This window comes from Apus apus, chromosome 9 (assembly GCF_020740795.1).
Source record: "Apus apus isolate bApuApu2 chromosome 9, bApuApu2.pri.cur, whole genome shotgun sequence".
NCBI lineage: Eukaryota > Metazoa > Chordata > Aves > Apodiformes > Apodidae > Apus > Apus apus.
The window spans coordinates 11,157,734-11,177,603 of record NC_067290.1 but is presented as its reverse complement, the minus strand read 5'-3'; the positions used below and the strand labels follow the sequence as shown (position 1 = coordinate 11,177,603).

Here is a 19,870-nt window from a genome sequence, read left to right as displayed (position 1 = left end):
AGCCTGTGAACTGACTCTAAAGCCCCTCCCATCCCCCTGTGCCACTGGGGGGAAGGAGGGAGAGAAACCTGGAACAAAGTGACTTGGGCGGGAAGAAGGGAGGAGTGGGGTTAACATATGTAAAGCCTGCTCTGTGTGTTGTTGTGTCCTGTGCACTGGATTAGTGTTAAATTATTATTTTTCCCCAAGTTGAGTCTGTTTTGCCCATGACCTTAATTGGTCCTTGCCCTTTGACTGGATCCATGAGCTTTCATTTGGCCTTTGTCCTCCCCATCCCACGGTGCGTGTGTGCCAGGGGGAGGGGTGCGGAATTGAGTGAGGGGGCACGGGGCTGGTTCTTTGTTGTGTTAGGCCCAAATCACGACAACATTTAATGAAGAAATCTAAAATGGATGCACCTGTAATAGTAGTGATTTCGTAGCAACACAGAACAGATATAGCAGCATTTTTCAAGGTCAGGAGACACATTATTTGATGTGCAAATTAAGAATGGGACTTCCTCTAGGGTGTAAATATATCAGAATAAATGAATTGCAGATGCTGAAGGAGAAAGGAGGAGTGTCTGCAACACATTTATCAGCTGACACCTCTTTAGGGAACAGGGAAAGCCCTACTCTTAGTGATGCTCTGCTACGATTTTCAGCCACAGTGCTTCACACACAACTTAGCTCTCCCATCACTAACTGAAAGAGACAACCTTTGTTAGAAGCAACATAAAAATAAACTCCTGGGATTATTTAAATTCTGCAATTCCCATCCTTTGCCCTGCTGCCCTGATGAGTTCTCAGCCTCTGTAGCCATGAACAGAAGACTTGCCTATTTGGATAGTTAGATGCATCAAAAATCCATTTGCTATTGTGGATATACATGAAGGGAATGTGGATTTTTATCACTGACCACTATGTTACTTTGCTTGTCAATGCAAAAATTGCTTCTACAGTTTAGAACAGGAGTGAATTTGGGAGCCTAATGTTTAGCATTATCAAGTGAGTCATACTCTCATATTTATCAATATCTCTCCTTTAACAATCACATAGGTTGGAGAAGTTGGGCTTTTTTTTTTTTCTTTCTTTTTTTAATAGCTGTGGAAATGGGGTATGGGATAAATAAGGCCATAAGAAAAAATTTTATGCTGCAGCTGATCTTTCACTAAAGTTCTAGTGAAGCAAATATAGACTGGAAGACAGCATCTATCAAGAAACTAAGGAACAGGGTGGATATATCACAGTGTGGAATCTGTCACTTCCCCCCTGCTACCCAGCACAGGCATAACAGGGAAGAGTAGCACTAACAATCCTTTTTTTTTGGATGAACATGTGAAGCTTTGGGGGTGACAGTGGTTCTCCCCAAAGGGATTAAAGAAGTATGAATCATCTCTACAACTTCTATTATCAGATAATTCTTAAGTGTAATAAAGTGGTGACCTAGTTAAACCACATTCCTGCTCCTGGTGTCTCTTTTTTTTTTTTTTTTGTGGTGTCTGAGATAACAGGGAGATTATTTTGGCATCAATTTAATCTAGTTAAATAGCCTTACTGAAGATCTCTATCACTATAAATAATGGAGGTATTTGAAGTATTTGGTTACAATGCTAACTGAAGTAATCCAAAACAATGCCTCTGTAGCAATCTTTTACTCTGTCTGAAGAAAGTTATTAATCTTTTGAACACTTTTCCAGCAATTGCTTAAAGGTACAAAAACCTGACCCAAAAGGAAAAAAAACAAACAACAAAACAACAATTAAAAAAAAGACCAAAACAGTTTGCCCAAGTCTCTGATGAACAATTTTAAAATATCTGTGACATGGAACATGGCAAAACTGTATATTCATTTACTCTTCAGTAATGAAAGATAAAGGTGAAAGAAGAAGATACCAAAAGAGAAAATAACTGCCTTATATCTTCCAAAACAAATAATAAAATTCCCTAAAATTATTTTGAATATAACATGATCTGCTCCTATGCCAGCACAGTGGAATGAACTACTAAAAAGCATAAAGCACATCTGCCTATTTAGCATATAAATTTTGGGTGAAATGTCTCCTTGCCAGCTGACTGACCTGAGACATGAATGCATCATGGCTGGAACACAGGTACTTGGCTGGAATGTCTGTAATGAAGTTAGCACCACAAGTGGTTGATAAGCTCAGGCTCAGGGGTTGTTTCCTATTTTTATAGACCTGTGGCGAAAAGCTATAATGATTAGATGCATGAGGTCAGAGCTATTGGGAATTCAGAGCAGCAGCAAGCGTATTCCTTAACTTTCTCTTCTTGAGTGCATGGAGTTCTACAGTATATAAAGTATGATTCAGAATAAAGAATCACAACACTGGCTATGCAGGATGTTCTAAACATTATTGATGTGGCATGCTCATTTGTGAAGTGGCAGACTAAGAGCAGACCGGTTACTTTGACAGGCTAAGAGCAGAAGGATTTCGCTGATGTTATTCTCCTCAAGCAACAATCGCAGAGTTCAGTAAGGTCACACAAAGGAAATATCAGATACACCACCTCCAGACATGGTCCAAAACCATCTTTCTCATCTTTTTCACCTATTCTGAAAAAGGGAAGGCGTTTAACAACATACATGACATGCAGTACAGGCCTTTAGTCCTTGGTTATCTGAACAACCTTTGCCTTCTTCCCTCCGTACCTCTTTGGGTTATGACTATTACTACCTTTTAAAAATCAGGGCAGGTAGCCATGGCACTGTATGCAGAGTTTTAAACATTTTAATGAGAGAGAGAAGAGACCTATATACTGTGTCTGGATGTGTGTACTGTGTCTAGTATGGTTATTTTCCTCATTAATTAAATAAATTAAATTTGCTTGTGATAAATAATCTGTTTCTAGAGTTTGTAACTACAAGATTTTTTATTAAAGCCTCAAAGGACTTACAGTGTTGATGACAGGGTGATTTTAACCTATTTGAGAATATATTTAAAGGATCATCATGATTTCCAGATAACCATTCAGAAAGCCCAAAACCTTCTGAAAACGATTCTTTTACAACAGATAAGCAAGCAACTAGAGAAGAAGGTTATAAAGAATCAACAGAATGGATAGATCCTCCTTACTGGCAAGGAGCATCTACTCTCCTCTGTCTCACATGATAAAGAAGGTTGGCAGGTGGGAAAACAGAGAGTATATTGGCTGCATATAATATGAGCCAAGGAAACGTGCAGCTAAATGCTTAACAACCATAGAGAAGCAATGCAGAAACACTTACACTGAACATCTCCTACCTTTTGTACCTAATATCACATCAGACCCGGCTTGAAGACTTTAGATACGAGGTTAGAATAAAACAGTACAAATGACAATAATGCCAATTTCCTGTTGCCATGAAAGTATGAAAACGAATGTCTCCCCACCTGCTGTTTTAACTGATGTACTAATCTGTCCTTCTCTCTTTTCAGAGCCATTACTTCCTCTTGAGTCTTCTTTTTCTTTGAAGCAGACAGTTCAAGCAAGGCAATGTTTGCGTCTTTTTCACTAATTGCAGCAAGCAAAGCTTCCTGTCTGATAAAATAAAATAAGAATTGTTATATTCTCATTGCAACAGAACACATGCTATTGGATCATACTACATGAGATGTTTCCTTTAACCACTGGGAGAACAAACAATTACCTTCTGAACATTCTATAAACAGCAAACACTGTCAAGTCTATTCAAATTACAAAATCAGTAGTCCCAAGAAGCTCTCTCTAAAGACTTTTCATTATTTAACTATTTCCTAAAATATTTACCTCAGTACTACAATATGATATATAAAAATATTTATGTGAAATGTTTTGCTTTTAAAAATAGTTGGTGGGGTTTTTTTAATTCACTTTCCCAAATATCTAGAATATGCTACATCAAACTGTTTTGAATTATTAAAATCATACAGACTGAATAATAAAAAGCAAAATGATAAAGATAAAACATATTTTTATATTATTCTGTTAATTTGGTATCCCAAAGACCCCAGTTCAGAAATTGCTGGACATTGTCCTCCCATTTACTTAAATATTTTCCTATGGATTCATTATTATTATTCATTGCATCACCATAATACTATAAATCTAGAAATAAAACACATCATCTAGAAACGAAGTTCCTTTATCTAAGCGTTCATGAGGAGTCTTTTCCTTTGGCATTTGATTGCTCAATCTCCACAAAGCAAACAGAAATTTACAGCACTCAGAAGCATATAGAATTACATGAAAGCTAGCAGGGTCACGCTGTAAATAGTTTGTGAGAACATATGACAAAGGTGATTTTTACAGCATGCAGTTGAAAACACAGATCTTGCAGTATCTTATTTCTTATGCTTTAAAATGCCCATGTTGGCAAGGCAATAATTTGCCTCTTATTTTAAAAAATAAAAATAATGTATATGTGTATATATATATTCAACTTCTGTAACACATTTGATGAAAGACTATGACTTATCAGCCAAGAAAAATATTAAATATTAAATATTAATACTTATTAGCAGAGCAGAACATGTTATGGCCTATGCTTTTTCCAGACCTATATAAGATCAATCATTAAAAAATAAACATGGATAAATGAGCCATAAATTAACCTTAGGCTCCAACTGCTAATAAATGTAAGAATATGGCTTATGAACCTCATACAGTCAAGGTGAGCTAAAAGTTTGGAATGCTCATAGCCCTTTGCCTTGCCAGTAAATATGTCAGGAAATCTATTTCATTTTTATTTCAAAGTTCTTAATGTATTAATGTAAATATTTAAAGGAAAATATTTCTGATGGAGTCAAAGAAAAACAACTCATTTATTTTACTCTCAAAGTTATGAGACATGGATCAGTTTTAGATAAACAGTTGCATTTTATTCATACACTTAAGTAGTCTCATTTATTATTCTGTCTTCATTCTAATCACAGTTAAATGATGTTTAAAAGAGGATGCCACAAGTCTCTAACAGTCTTAATTTAAATGAAAGCTATTAATTAGTTTAAATAACAGGTATTAAAGAAAAAAAATATATATCAAAAGGTCCCATATCCATCATGCTAATCTGAAACGAGATATAGGTCTATTGTTTTCTATAAACATCACAGAGCTTTCTGCATGGTAATTTGTAAAAGACTGTTGGTGTTTTCATGTGTTGTGCTCAAATACAATACCAATTCCTTAATATTTTAATTAAAACCTTAACTTTTATTGCACTGAAATAGAAGAAAGCAGATTTGCTACTGTATTCAACAATTCCTTTCACCTTGCAGAAAGCAGAAAATTTATGCACCATAAAATCTAAATATGCCTCTTTTGAGCATCTGGCTCAAACAGAAGGGAAAATAATTCTGATTTTACTCCACAGCACCTTTGACATGCAAGACTGCACTTTTATGCTTTAGAAATGTGTCCTAACCCTAGAAGATGGTTTTTTTCAGGGGTGATAACCTATCTGACTGAAAGTGTTAGTAACTGGTATTCTGTGACTTTAAAGCCAAAGAAACAGTATATTGCATTATTAGGAAAAATATTCTTTTTCCAAATCAAATAAGATTAGATTAGTTCCTCTACAGTTATTTGATAGCAGACTGTATTAAAATTACAAAGAAAGGTTAGTCAGAGTTTTAGCCGTGTTGTAGTGGTTTTCATCAAGGAATATTTTCCAATCTTGACTTGCATAAAGGAACAATTTTGTGTCTTTTTTTAATATCATGAAAAAAAGGTTTCACAATGTTCCTCTTGTTTTTAGAATAGGTAGGACAAAGATTTGCCCTGTCGACAATTAACACCAGTGGGATTAAATCCTAATGGTTAATTCATAGTAATAATTGCTGTAAAGTAGGTACCTCTGGTAAACAGCAAAATATTAATCTATTTATATCATGTCAGGCTAAAGACATACTTATTCAATATTTGAAGATAAACATTGACATTAATGTGACGGTTTGACTCAGGATCGACAGACCAGGACACATAACCATCACAAATCTAAACCACTCAGAATAAAAATAGGTTAAGAATTCTACATCTCAGAAATGTCAAGGTTTTTAAATACATTTAGATATATTTTTTTAAGCTTATAGGTTAACTACTCCATCCCAGCCTAACCCAATATGTCTACTCATCTAATAGCAAATTTCATGGTAAATGCTCGACATCTACAAGGTTCATAAGGATGTATAATGTCATTTAATTATATCTAACACATATTACAGCTGTAAAAAGCCACTACCAGAATAAAAGTTTTAAATTGACTTGAAAACTACATGAAGCCATACTGAAATTTTACCTCACCTTCAAAGTTTAGATTATTTCCCTGCCTCAAAATTGGCAGTGAAAACACAAAACTGACTAGTGAGGAAGAAATGTCAGAGCACTACTGAATGATTTGGTATTGTTTCAACATCTGATAAAGGGATTCACTCACATCTAACATTCATTATTGCCAGCTAAAATGATCACACATTCCTGTGGTCATAACTATTCAACTGTGCAACATTCTCTAGTCTCACTTTAAAGTAGCAGATGAGGCAACACCTTCCACAGGAGAGAAGAAACAGTCAATACGTTTTGAAAAATTTGCCCTCTGGATTCTGCATCCCAAACCCACAAGATTTTGTGGCCCCAGCATGCTTTTTCTCAGCTGATGGTGTCGAGGGATTATGAAAGCAAACCAGAAGTTATAAGAAAGGTTTTGCACAGGAAAGCTAACAAAATCTTTTTTTCTCTGTTGTCTTGTGGCTTACAGGATAATTCCATTCAGTACATCACTTCTATCTTGGGAAAATACTTGAGAAAACACGTAACCAAACAATTCAGGAAATAATGATTCATACCAAACACTTCCAGGAAATAATGGTTCATAGTCATGTGAAATAGCTGCTGTCATATGACTCCGTAAGTGCTCCACTGAGATGCTCTAAGATTTGAATCTAACCCACAGCACATGCACGAGTTTGAATTGGCCTCTCAGAATTACTGTCAATATATTTTTTATCTTTTATTGTAAATGTAAGTAGAGTTGGGAGGCATTAAACCTATGAATGTTGAGAGACAACTGCACAAGAATATAAGGGGACTTCTACTGAAGTCCTTCCACAGCAATGTGGAATGATGAACACAGCTACCCAGATGGGCAGCTGAATGCAAACTGACACTGCCAGTACTCTTGAAGCTGCCTGCATGTGAGTCAGTTTCAGGTCGGAAGCTGTAAAGCCTCATTTATCTAAGAGACAAGGTGTTTTGGCATGGGCATAGTGCCACACAACATGCTGATGGCTTCCAGACTGGGACTGGCTCACATACAGCCTGCTCAGAATGTGGGCAGAGCAAGCTTGCATCTGTCTGCACCTGTCTGCACAGACACACTCCTGGAGTATGTCGGCATATTATCTATGTCTATTATCATGGATAATCTGAACAGTAACAACCTCAAATGTATTTAACCAGGCATCCGGGTTACCAGGAGTTCAGCAGAGCAGGACTATATATTCTACCAAATGATACATTTTGGTTGCTTACATCCCTGGTAATTAACTACTTCAATATATATGGAGTACAGAGAGACCCAATGATTTTTAGTATTATTTTACAGAGTAAAAAAATAAAGATACAGATTGAGAGAGGGCATCTAAAGAAACCAAAGCAATCTCCTTTACTTCTGCATGGCCTAGCATACCAGAGTGACAATCCTCCACTAAACCCCTGAGAGACAGAGGTAGAAGAATTCTTTGCCCATGCTGGTGAGGCATTGTAAGTGAAGAGATGCAAGTTCTTATGAAGGAGCGTATGGTGACAGAGCTGGAGATCTACATGATGATATCTCATGTGTTGCTTTTCACACACAGGTTTACCAACATGTGTGGAAGTTGCTGTGCTACCCTGCCAATATACTTCAGGTTATCTGTGGAAGAACCAAATCTGACAGAAGCAATTTATTTTAGCTACCTAGTGACCCTGCTAAAAAATTAATATCACCTTTTTTGCATGAAATATTTGAAATTAGATTATCTGACCAGTGGGAAAAAGCCTAACGTGCCAGCAAAATAGCTGGAAATACTGACTTTCTCACTTGCAAACATGAGGTAAACTTAATTTAAAAATGTAAACAGGTGGAAGGTCTTTGTCTAAATCTCTCAGGTGAGTAACACACTTCCACTTTGCTGCTAGAAACAAACTCATCATGCATTTCTGTGCCAGAATTTTTGAAAAACAAGACCCTGAACTTGCACCAAGAATAACATACAATGTGATATATTCTCCAGCTAACATACTTAAGAGTGTAAGTGTAATTTATAATTCCTAACTATCTATTGTGTCAGGAAAAAAAAAAGGCTATCCAAATACAGTTCTATAGAGATGTTATCACTATTTGCAGCCAAAATGTCTCCTTATTGTTTAATAAATTATGGTAATAGAATACATTTTAAAATAATTTATTAGAGCACTGAATTAAATGACATTCTTTAACAGTAATATTTATAAAGAGTAATCCCTTTTGCTATTAGTAGTTTTTCCTCTCTTTTTTGGCAAACTAATCTTTTATACAAATAATAGGGTAGTACTTTTAACACCAAGAAAAATCACTCTAAGTGTACACTGTAAAACTAAGTAAACACTCAGATTACTAAAATACATGTTAAATTTAACAGCGTTTGCTCCACATTGGTAACTATTCTGTAGATTTTCCTTTGACATACATAAAGTAATTAATAGGATTCCCAGTCTATAACTCTTCCACTGTAATATAGTTGGTCATTACAACGAGGAGAGGGAGAGTATTCCCTGGAAAAGCAAAACTCATTAAATGAAATGCCACCCCTGGCAAAGCCTGACTGCATTCTACTATACCACAACATACCACCTCAAGCTAGTTTCCTTAATACAGAAACAGTGAACATAACAGTCTCTTGATGAGCACACTTGAAGCTGCAAGATCAGGACTTGAGGTACTAATGATTCCAGGGGGAAGTTCCAAAAAAGCTTGTACAAATAGCTTAGTACACTTAATGTCACTTCATACTAAAATACAAAAGAAACAATGAAAGGAACAGTCCCTTCCCAGTGGCCAGGAATTAATTTATTTACCTAAGTCATATCCCACCCAAAGCTATTCAGGATTCAACTCTGCTTAACATTTTCACTAACTACTTGGATGATGGGCTAGAAAATCTACTTATTACATATCAATTAGACTTGAGACTGTGAGGATATTAAAGTACTATAAAGATGGGAATAAAGATGTCTTGACAAACCAAAGATGCCATCTGGATAACTAAGAACTTCATATTAATGATCTGTTGCAAAAAAGACAAACATCATATTAGAAATATAAACAGAAATGCAAGACAGAAGTGATTATTTCAGTAAGATCTTAGCTGGAATATCGAATTCAGTTTGGATATGATTCTCCATCAAAAATGTGGAGACTGTTAAGGGGAGAGCAAAAAAAGCAGTCAGAGAAATTCCTTATATGACAATGATAATATAAAATGCAACACCAAACTCATACAGAACATTTTTTTTCTATACCTATGGCACACAGAACAAGAAGTAATGTCCATTAACTGCAGGAGAAAAAAGTTGTGGTTTTTTCCTCCTAATATCTAGCCACAGTCTAATGATAGTGGCAGATAAGTATGAACAACAAGTGCATACTAGAAGAAATTGCTGAGGAAGAATGTGGAGTCTTTTGAATAACTGAGCCAAACATCTGTTACTAATGACATGGGCAATAGTTGATCTTGTCCCAAGACCCCACGGCTTTACCAGCAACCCAGTCATTCAGTGATCCAATGTATTAAAGCTGATCTACTCTGTGTCTCGTTTAAGAACGTATGACTGGAAGAGAAGATCTTTTAAATTTCTACTTCCACAGTAAGAAAAAAAAAATACAAAACTTTTGAATGGTCAAGTTGCTGTGAAAATTTCCATGCCAGCAATTACAGACAAAAATGACTTTATACTGCTTAGGCCATTCATCAGTGAAATATGCAAATGTCTTTCCTTGGAGCATCTGTCAACCATTAATCTGATAATAAACACAGCTTTTAGACAAACAAAATGTTTAAAATAATATAAATCTTTTCATAAGGTCAATGAAGGTAGTGTTAAAGAAAAAAATGAATTAAAGAAAAATGCCATAAATAAGATAAAAGAAAGAAGATGATACCAAAGCAACTCAATTATAAAAGTAACCTAGCACCTGAAAAACGCAATCTTATCTTTAGCAATACAGACATAGAGTATACATTTGTGAAAGTGTCTGTCTTGGACTGAAAAAAAAATTACTTAATATGAAAAGGAAGCCTTAGCATACTAGAAGGCAAGATAAGATAATGCAACAAGAAATAAATCCATGAAAGACTCTGTTGAATGCCAAACTGAAAAAGTATATTGTATACAGTATTTTATCAAACTGCAGCCTAAACAAATGTCAAATGGAATAATTTCTTTAACAAATATGGGCAACAACTGAGAAAAAAGGGTTGTTCACTAGCATATATTTAGCCAAGATTAACTATGGATAAAAAAAAGTACTAAGAACAGATTTAATAACCCTAAACTGTCATTCAGCTTGTAGGAGGTATTCAAGATACAGCTAATAAAACACAAAAAATGGTTCTAACCACCCACAAAAAGATCTCAGTAGTATAAAACACTGAAGGATGACCACTAAGATAAATGCTTTCTTTTGAGAGCTGCCTTGCAGTTAACCTTCTTAAAGAGTCTCCCAGAAACCTCTAATCATAATACATTGCATTGCCACTTATCACAGTCAATTTAGAAGTGAACTCTGTAAACACTCCTGCTTTACTCCCCACCTCTGTTAGTCTAAGAATAATTTTCTGAGCTTTAATAAAAGAACTCATGACAACTTTTTGGGAGGTGGGGTGAGTTCTTAGAAACAATCCAAACGTAATCTAACAGAATTTCAAGATCAAGATTTATAGCAACAAGATCTTCTAACAAGAACTTTTACTATGCTTACTACTTGAGCCATTCTCCACAAAATACAGAAATGCAACTTAAAAAGTCATCATTGAAGTTAAATCAAGTCAGAAATGTTTGAACTAATAATATACAGTAGAGTGCTCAGCCAGCTTCTCACATGCTAATCGTACTGAAGGAGAAAAAAAACAGCTCAATCAACTTTTTCCCTTTAATTATTGTTTTCTTTCCCTTATGACCCCCAGTATTCAACCTTAAGTTCAGTAGGAGGTGACTAGAGATAGGCGGTGATGAGAGATCCTGTTTGAAACAGCTTCTCTCTGTCACTCCTAAAGCAAATAAATGGTTTGTTAAAACATGCTGTTAATCCATTATGGATGTGCATGCATCTTAGAAAATAAACTTCAGAATATTATTGGTATTTTAAAACTTTTTTTTAAAAAACAAGACATACTGGTCGCAACCATTTAATTTTAAAACTGTATATTCAATACCAACATTGTAAGTCTAAGCTAGTTGTGTGATACAGACACATAAATTCAGTCACCAGTGATTTTAGACATTCTTAAATTGGATGTCTGAAGCTGACAGAAAATGTATCTCTCCAATTACACGGCTAACTATGCTTTACAAAAGAATATAACTTAATTGTTTTAAATTAACAATTATTTTGCACTGTTTTCAAAGAACAATCCTTTTTGAAATACTTTCAGAAGGAAAAACTGCAAGAATCAGCACTTCAGGTTGGCCTGGTGCCCTTATGGCAAGCACTGAGAACCACTGACACTGAGTCCAAACACACCAAGAAGCAGAGACAACTACTTCATTAACTGTGGGACAGAAAGACAGGGGGACCCCACTCTGACACACTCTAACCCACCTCAGCAAGCACTCTTCATATTATTATGAGTATCAAATATTGAATTTACATTTGATCAAGACTTCTGCTGGAAGCAGGTGTGAGGAGGAGATACCAAAGCTTAGACTGTGTGAGACAGACAAGAAATAGTCTCTATATTACACCTGTATTAGATGTCTGTTTTCATTGTGCTAGAATCAAGGAGACACAGGAAGAAGCAGCTGTCCCTAATGTGAAATTTCAGAGTAAATTGAAAGAAGGAAAAGAGAGGACGTGATTCTGAATAATCATGGAGGAATTTCTTGAAAAGGCAGATATCTTATCCATTTGTCCTTTTCCTCCAGTTTGCCTCCCAAGAGCCTTGGTTCAGTGCTTCTTCCATGTGTATCATTATTCCCACATACACACCCAACCTTACATCCCCCGATAACAGTAACTTTATTGTCTTTAGATTGGCAATTTTAAATTATTCCTTTCTTTTTTTTTTCCCCTTCTTAACAATAATTTAGAATGTGCATCTAGGTCTTTTGTAAAGCATCCACTATAAAGGCACAAGTTCAGAAAGAAGTTTTAAAATGCAAAGAAAGAACTTCATGCGCATCTTTTGGAGCTAATTTGCAAGTAAGTAGGCACTCAACTGCCCTTTGAACTTTTTCGAGCCTTATTATGTTGCACTTCTGATGTCTCTATGATTTATGTTTTAGAAATGACAAGTAAAACAGACCCCGTCAGAAAAGACATATTCATCTGTGAAATCAATTACATCATAGTTTCATAGGTCATGCTTCAATAACCACTGCATTATCATTTCATCCAAACAGGCAGCACTGCTCACACATGAGTAGATATAACAAGCTTCAGACTGTGAGAAATGCAGAGAAAAAAAAAAAAAAAGAAGAATTCACAGTGCTGCAAAACACAGCTGAAGAAGTCAAAGATAACAGTTATTTGTGGGTTTTGCAGCTTTTTGCTAGAGTTGACTCCTGTTCATTTGGCTTTGTATGATGCTCCATAGGAACACAACTCTTGGCTAAAACACCTCTGCCTGTTTCATGCCACACAGTACAGCCTAGAGCTGGGGACTGCTGAGAACATGAACAATGGCATCTGAATGCATGGGGTTGTGTTACAGCAGAACACAGCACTGCACAGGGTCCACCTAAGTTAAATAGGAAAACAAAACTATAGGTAATCTGTCATTGTCACCCTCCTTATCCTTCAACACTACTTTTTGTGTTTACAGAAGACAAAGATAAAAGTACTTGGCAGGATGAATGGCTTGATCTCTAGCATATAGATCTTGGTAAGGTTTTTGAACTGCCAAATAAATGTTCAAGCTTGGAAAAAAGTTACTATTAGGAGTTACTACTGTTTTAATGAATTTGCGGAGAATTAAAAACATTTGAGTCAAAGGCATATAAAACTGAGGTGCAGAGACAGAATATTAAAAAAAACCCAACAACAAACAACCCAGCAACATTTGTTAATTGCATGTTCTTCTTAATTTTTATTGACAACATATTCCAAATGGCCAATTGTTACAAAGCAGATGGTTATGTTAAAGAATGAGTAGGGCTTGCTTTCAACTTTTAGTAAAGGCTGATCAACAAAATTATCTTTTTGGCAAAGAGATAACACAAAATATACTAAAATGTATTTACTTCCTGTCCACTGGAAATTTAAAAAGATCAGTCTGATTTTGAAAGCAGAAACTGAAGGTCCTCCCTCTAATTTCCATAAGGCTACAAGCAGCTGTGCTTAAAAAAACGTATATAATAAAAATCAAAATCCATGTAGATCACACTGAATTTTGAACTAGATTACAGAGGGAATAATTAGGTCCGTTCCAAAAAAAAAATCTAGAAATCAGTATCAATATGCATTAGAACTTAAATCTTGAGCTTTACAGCATATTAGAAGGCAATTTCAAGAAATAAAATTGCCTGAATACATACGATTAACAAAGTGCACTCTCTTGGCAGTGCATAATTCATATTTGATAACTGATCTGAGGGCATAGTTTAAATGCTCACTTACTAAATAGGGTGTCAGACAGAGATTATGTAAACCAGTATCATATATTTTCCACAAGCAACAAATACATGTCAGAGTATAATTTTGTATGTCAGCCTTAAACTAAGAAACCCTTTAGAAATTTGGACACACACACTCCAAAGCCTGACAGTTTTAATATTTTAGTTATTCTAATTTAAATTTGTGAAGTCAGAACCATCATTACCATTATTAACATGATGACATCCATTATATATTGCTACACTATAAATATGTTAAAACTGCTACTTAGCTTAATTTGACAGAGACAGGAAATTCTACAGATCATTACATCTTGATATTTTCATTTTAACTATATTTAATTTTTTTCAATTTGCCTAGTTGATAAAGTATTGCTAGGTACAAAAGAAACTTGAACATACTGCTCCAGACATACTGTTTCTTAAGATTTCATTATATTGGGAACTATTGGATATCTATTTATGATCAAGCCAAAGAAAACCAACCATTAACACCACTAATTATTGGTGCTAACAGAAAAAAGCAATTATGCACAACTACATGCTGGGCAGAGAATGGATTAAGAGAAGCCTGCAGAGAAAGACTTGGGGGTGCTGGTTGATGAGAAGCTCACCAGGAACCAGCAATGTTTGCTTGCAGCCCAGAAAGCCAAGCGTGTCCTGGGCTGCATCAAGAGAAGTGTGGCCAGCAGGTCAAGGGAGGTAATACTGTCCCTCTACTTGGTTCCCGTGAGACCCCACCTGGATTATTGTCTTCAGTTCTGGGGTCCCCAACATAAGAAGGACATGGACCTGTTGAAGTGAGTCCAGAAGAGGGCCACAAAGATGATGAGAGGGCTGGAGCACCTCTGCTATGAAGACAGGCTGAGAGAGTTGGCATTGTTCAGCCTGGAGAAGAGAAAGCTCTGGGGAGGCCTTATGGCAGACTTCCAGTACCTGAAGGGGCTAGAGAAAAGCTGAGGAGAGACTTTTTACAAGGGCATGGAGTGATAGGATAAGGGGTAATAATTTCAAACTGGAAAAGGGTAGACTTAGATTAGATATTGGGGAAAAAATTACTGTGAGGGTGGTGAGAGAACAGAACAAGTTGCCCAGAGAAGCTGTGGCTGCCCCATCCCTGGAAGTGTTCAAGGGCAGGTTGGATGGGGCCTGGAGCAACCTGGTGTAACGGAAGATGTTCCTACCCATGGCCAGGGAGTTGGAGCTAGATGGCCCTTAAGGCCCCTTCCAACCCAAACCATTATTTGATTCTATGATCTGAGTAAAGGCAATTAAGATGTTTATTCTCAAACTAACAGGCCCCCTTTCCTTTAGGGGTGGGATATCTACAGACGTAAGCCTCTAAAGGCATTTTGTCAGAGAACATTTATTCAAACCCTGCCTCCATCACTTTACCTCAATTTAAAAAACACCTTTGTTTTTAATAAAATGCTGCACACTCAAAATACAGCATATGAAAGTAACAACAACAAAGAAAAGTATCAGTAAAGACAATGAAAGCCTAGAGCAGACACAAGATATTTTATAAGAAAGGAGAGGGAGAGATTTAGCCAACGGCACACAAATATTTCTTTAATGACTATCTTAAAAGATTGGGAATGAGAGAGATAGGATACCACATGATGTTATTTAATTACATTACTTCCCTGCTAATAGAGCTATTCACAAGCATTGCCAGGAGCATGAAGACCGTCATATGATTCAACTTTGCATAAAGAAGTTTGCTCATTGATCTTCTTTGGTGGGTTAACTGTTTCAAAATTTGTTTCAGACTAAGGAAGCATTATTAAGAGAAAAGGCATATGTACAGTCCCAGAGCCCTAAGATAAGACATTGACTCACAGTGAAGACAGTTTGTACTGACTTTCTCACAGCAGACAAGAGAAGGAACAAGGTATATCACTGAACTACATCAGAGAGAAGGGACAGTGCCCAGCAAGACGGGTGCCTGAATGGCAAGAAGAGGTCATCACAACAGAAGTAACAGTAGTTGGACATTTTAAGAAAATTCCACAAAATATTGTAGCATGTTTAGCTTTGATAAACAATTAACTTCTTACATACCATAACAGATTAACAGGACTAACACATGAAGTTCTCTATTGGTTTGAATAATATTTCTGACAGTCTTAGGAAAACTTCTAAAACCAGAGGACTTTTACTGAGGGCAAAGAAAGAGTGTGCTTTTGAATTAAGATGAAGTTAGTTAAAACTTTACTACAAAACTAGATGTTAAAATTACTTCACCCATAGGACTACATTGATTAGTGTAAAGTTAATGATACTTTTAAAATTATTAAAATCAGTGAGGTAGAAATAAAATAAAACAAACAAAACAAATAACAACTATGTGGCACTTACTATTAGTTGGGCAGGTCAACCAAACTGCTGCTTCTTCCTATTAATGTTTTAACTATCAAATTCTGCCACAGTTAGGTCACTCCCTTTTGCAGATACAAGCTAACTGTATGTCAGAAGGCATCTGTTCTAGTTGAGTATTCTCAGGTATATGTTAAAAATAACTGTCTGTGGTGAATCTTCTTGGGGAAAGGGAATATTAAGATATTCTCTGAAGAAGCTACCAAACCTGACAAGTGGAGCACAGAAAGATGTCATAGCAGGGAGCTGGGGGCCAGCAGCTTGCACACCCAGATCACAAGCAGGGGTGGTAGGGGACAGAGGGTATTTCTGAGGAGCCAGTGGGAACTGGCTAAACTCTGCTGCTGTTCCAAAGTCACTGAAGTAACTGGAAAAGGAGCACATCTGCAGGAAGGGAGAGTTATACAGAGATTTTTTTTTTAATTTCTGATGAGACATTCCTGGCCTTTCTCTCATCTTTGAGGAATACTTAGGGGCAAGAAAAAAAAAGATCCATGTCAAAACTGTGACCAAGCTGTGGCCCTGTCAGAAGACATCAGACTTTCAGACACATGTGTGTAGTCATTCAGTCGTGGCTCCATCAACCATAGGATCTGAGATCCATCCAGATGGCACACATCTGAGTTTACTCATCAGTTAGACATATATGTTGGCAATGAATGCACTGCTGTGATCTTCAAAGTGACAGTGGAGTAACAGAACTGTGTATGGTGGTCTTGTATATATTTTCAAATCTTTTTTTCTTAATGAAGAATGCAGCATTTTTCTCATGTCTCTGCTTTTCTCTTATGGAAAAAGACAGGAATTAGCAATGTTTCCCTCCCACCTCATTGTATTTGCAGGATTTGTAGGGCCTGAGAGTTTCCCTCCTCTTTATATTTAATTAATTGGAAGGATACAAAGGACTATTCAGTTAGAAACAAAATATGTTGAGTCCATCAGGCAAAGTCTATTTTTAAGGTAGGACTTTAGAAAACATACAGAAGTATCCTAAAAAGCCATGATAAAAAGTCAATATACTTTCAAAAATACATCTTAAAAAAACTATATAGATATTTTGTGAACTTTTGATAGCCTTATCTTAGAAAATATACAAATCTGTTGCAGAGCACTGGGTAACATCATGTTCATAGTCTTACAAAAATTTAAGAACTCTTTAAGTCAACAAAAACTACAGAGGGCTTTAGTATTTGGCAGCCAAGCTGCTTAAACCTGTACTAGACATTACAAGAGCAACACAAAAGCAGAGACTAAATTATTCTATTAAAGAAACAAAATCAGAAGGGATTTAAAGAAACAAAATCAGAAGGAATTTAAAGAATCAAATCAAAAGGGATTATTAAGGGAAACCCTGATGCTTAGATCAGGATGGATGACACTTTTTGGCAAAGAGGATTGTGAAGATGTAATACACCAGGTTTAACACATTACAGTGGAAAAATAAAAGCACAACATAGAAACATCCTGCAGAATGCATTCAATTTCAGTTTTCTTTTTCAAATCTGACATTCAACAGTGATGACAAACTTTATCTCTTCAAATTTAAACTCAATTTAAAAAATAAAACAAACAAACAAACAAAAAAGAAAACGAGACGAAAATGAATCCAGGTTTCAACACTGAATACTGAAAAGTACTCAGACACTTCAGATAGTCAGTTAATACAATCAGGTTGTCCACAGGGATAGTCCTAAAGACCTAAAGTCCTAAAGTCTGCAAGAACATTGAAATTAATAGAGATTGCTAACTTTTTACAGTTGCCGTGGCACAGCAAAAAAGTATAAAATACTTCCAAAAGCTAATCAATAATGCTTTTAGAAAAATAATAACCTGTCAATTCAAACAAAAAGAAGCTTAGAATCAAGCAGAGGACACTTTCTGGGGCCTCTGCATGTCTGTGGTTGATTTTTTTTTTTTTAAGCTATGTACAAAATTGTAGACTTACTATAACCATGGATGAGCTCTAGAATCCAAGACAACTGAAAAATAAGATGTTTCTAAGCAAGATTTTTAACATTACCTGAATCAACAGCACATCTGGAAAGAATTGTGACAGAAGGAGCCTAAGAAGTAGTTGCTATGGAAAATGTTCTCTTAAATTGCTACCCGGGTGGCCTCATAGAACTAATAAGATCCATTTTAAGATGAGCTGCCACTAGAAGGAGGAATGCTAATAGAAATAAGTGCCATTGCTATGAGAAATGAAACAACAGCTGTTAATTTATGCAGTAATTAGAGATTCTCTACAGGTGGTAGGAAATAACAGCACCTTAGCATCTCAAAGAATCCAGAACTAACCAAATCAAAGTCTAGATACAGGTGGAGAATTTTTTTCTTGTTTTGTAGAAGAGAACTAGTTAATCACTACAACTCAACTCTGCAGGCAACTGTGGTGGTGGATGCGCTGCCTAGACAAAAGAAAATGTGCAGTCTCAAAATACAACAATTGAATTCCAGAAAAGCATATGAGAACTATGTTAGCTGGCTAGAACAGTATTTCCCAAACAAGAAAATAATACAAAAACTTGCCCAAAAGATGCTAAAAGACAGAATTTAATTTCTGGAATAGAAGATTAAACACACACACAAAAAAAATTCAGATCAGTATCAGGTGCAACAAGAGTTTATCAATGTCTCCCTTAATTCTTCCAAAAAAGAGAAACATATATAGGCTATTGTAGTACCTGCAAAAAACTTTAACAGTAGAAGCCAATGCTTTGGATAAAAAAGGACTGATGCATTTTTAAAAGTAGGAAACACTACGTATAAATATAATACATATAATATTTAAAACATTAAAACTACATTTAAGTATTAAAAACCTGGCAAAGATATAATTGGTTTGGCTGTTCTGCCCATTTAAAAACTATACTACGTGAATACTGCCCGTGGTCCCATAGTTAAGGTTGTCTTAAGCCTATCCTTAAGGCAGAGAGTCATATTATTTAAGTACAAAAGAACAAAGTATATTTCTCCCCAAATTACTTCCATGCTTCTGAGCATTAGTGGAAGTTACTTTGTAATGAACAATTACTAACAGCTACAATTGTTTGGGAGGAACAGAGTGCATATGATGTTTATAAAGGGTGACATATTCAGTTCACATTTACAGGAAGCAGACTAGCTTGAAGCAAGAGAGCTGAAGAACAAGGAACTTAACATATCAGTGCTGACTACCTAAGTTGTGCCAGCATTGTCACTGAGCCAGGAAGCTGGCTAGTCTAACATCTCTGATTCATGCGCCCCAGCATCTCCGGTTCCAGCCAGCTGATACACAAGCAATAGATGGACAAACTGGAAAAACCTAAAAGCTACCTGGCAGAGTTTATCTGTGAAGCTTATTCATATAGTGCCTCATGATTAATGTCATTATTCAGTAATTAAACATCAGGTAGTGATAGTAAAGTCAACTGAATACATCAGAGCACCATGAATATCAGTTCTCAAAGTTCAAGGCTGTACCTAAAAACGAACAATTCTTTGAGTTGTGAGTTGGACCTCTTTTCAGGAAACATCTTAAATTGCCCAAAGGACCCTAGCATATGTCTGTATTGTTGAGAGAGGCCTTAGTTTTTCAAGTAGCAGACCAGAGTCTCAGCAGCTATGACTTCAAAGTCAGCAAAGAAATTGTTACTGACAACTACTGCACCTCACTGATGATTTGTTAAAGATGTTGATAAAAA

The 19,870-nt window shown here is 36.0% G+C and overlaps 1 protein-coding gene across 4 annotated transcripts in view; it reads right to left on the bottom strand.

Annotated features, from left to right (window-relative positions):
* The window catches only part of ERC2 (ELKS/RAB6-interacting/CAST family member 2), a 445,445-nt gene that overhangs the window by 140,384 nt on the left and 285,191 nt on the right, over positions 1-19,870 (bottom strand). For all 4 annotated transcript variants that reach the window (XM_051627871.1, XM_051627872.1, XM_051627873.1 and 1 more), the window contains one exon: positions 3,374-3,521. In XM_051627871.1, coding sequence (XP_051483831.1) covers positions 3,374-3,521 — 148 coding nt within the window. The remainder of the gene's footprint in view (positions 1-3,373; positions 3,522-19,870) is intronic.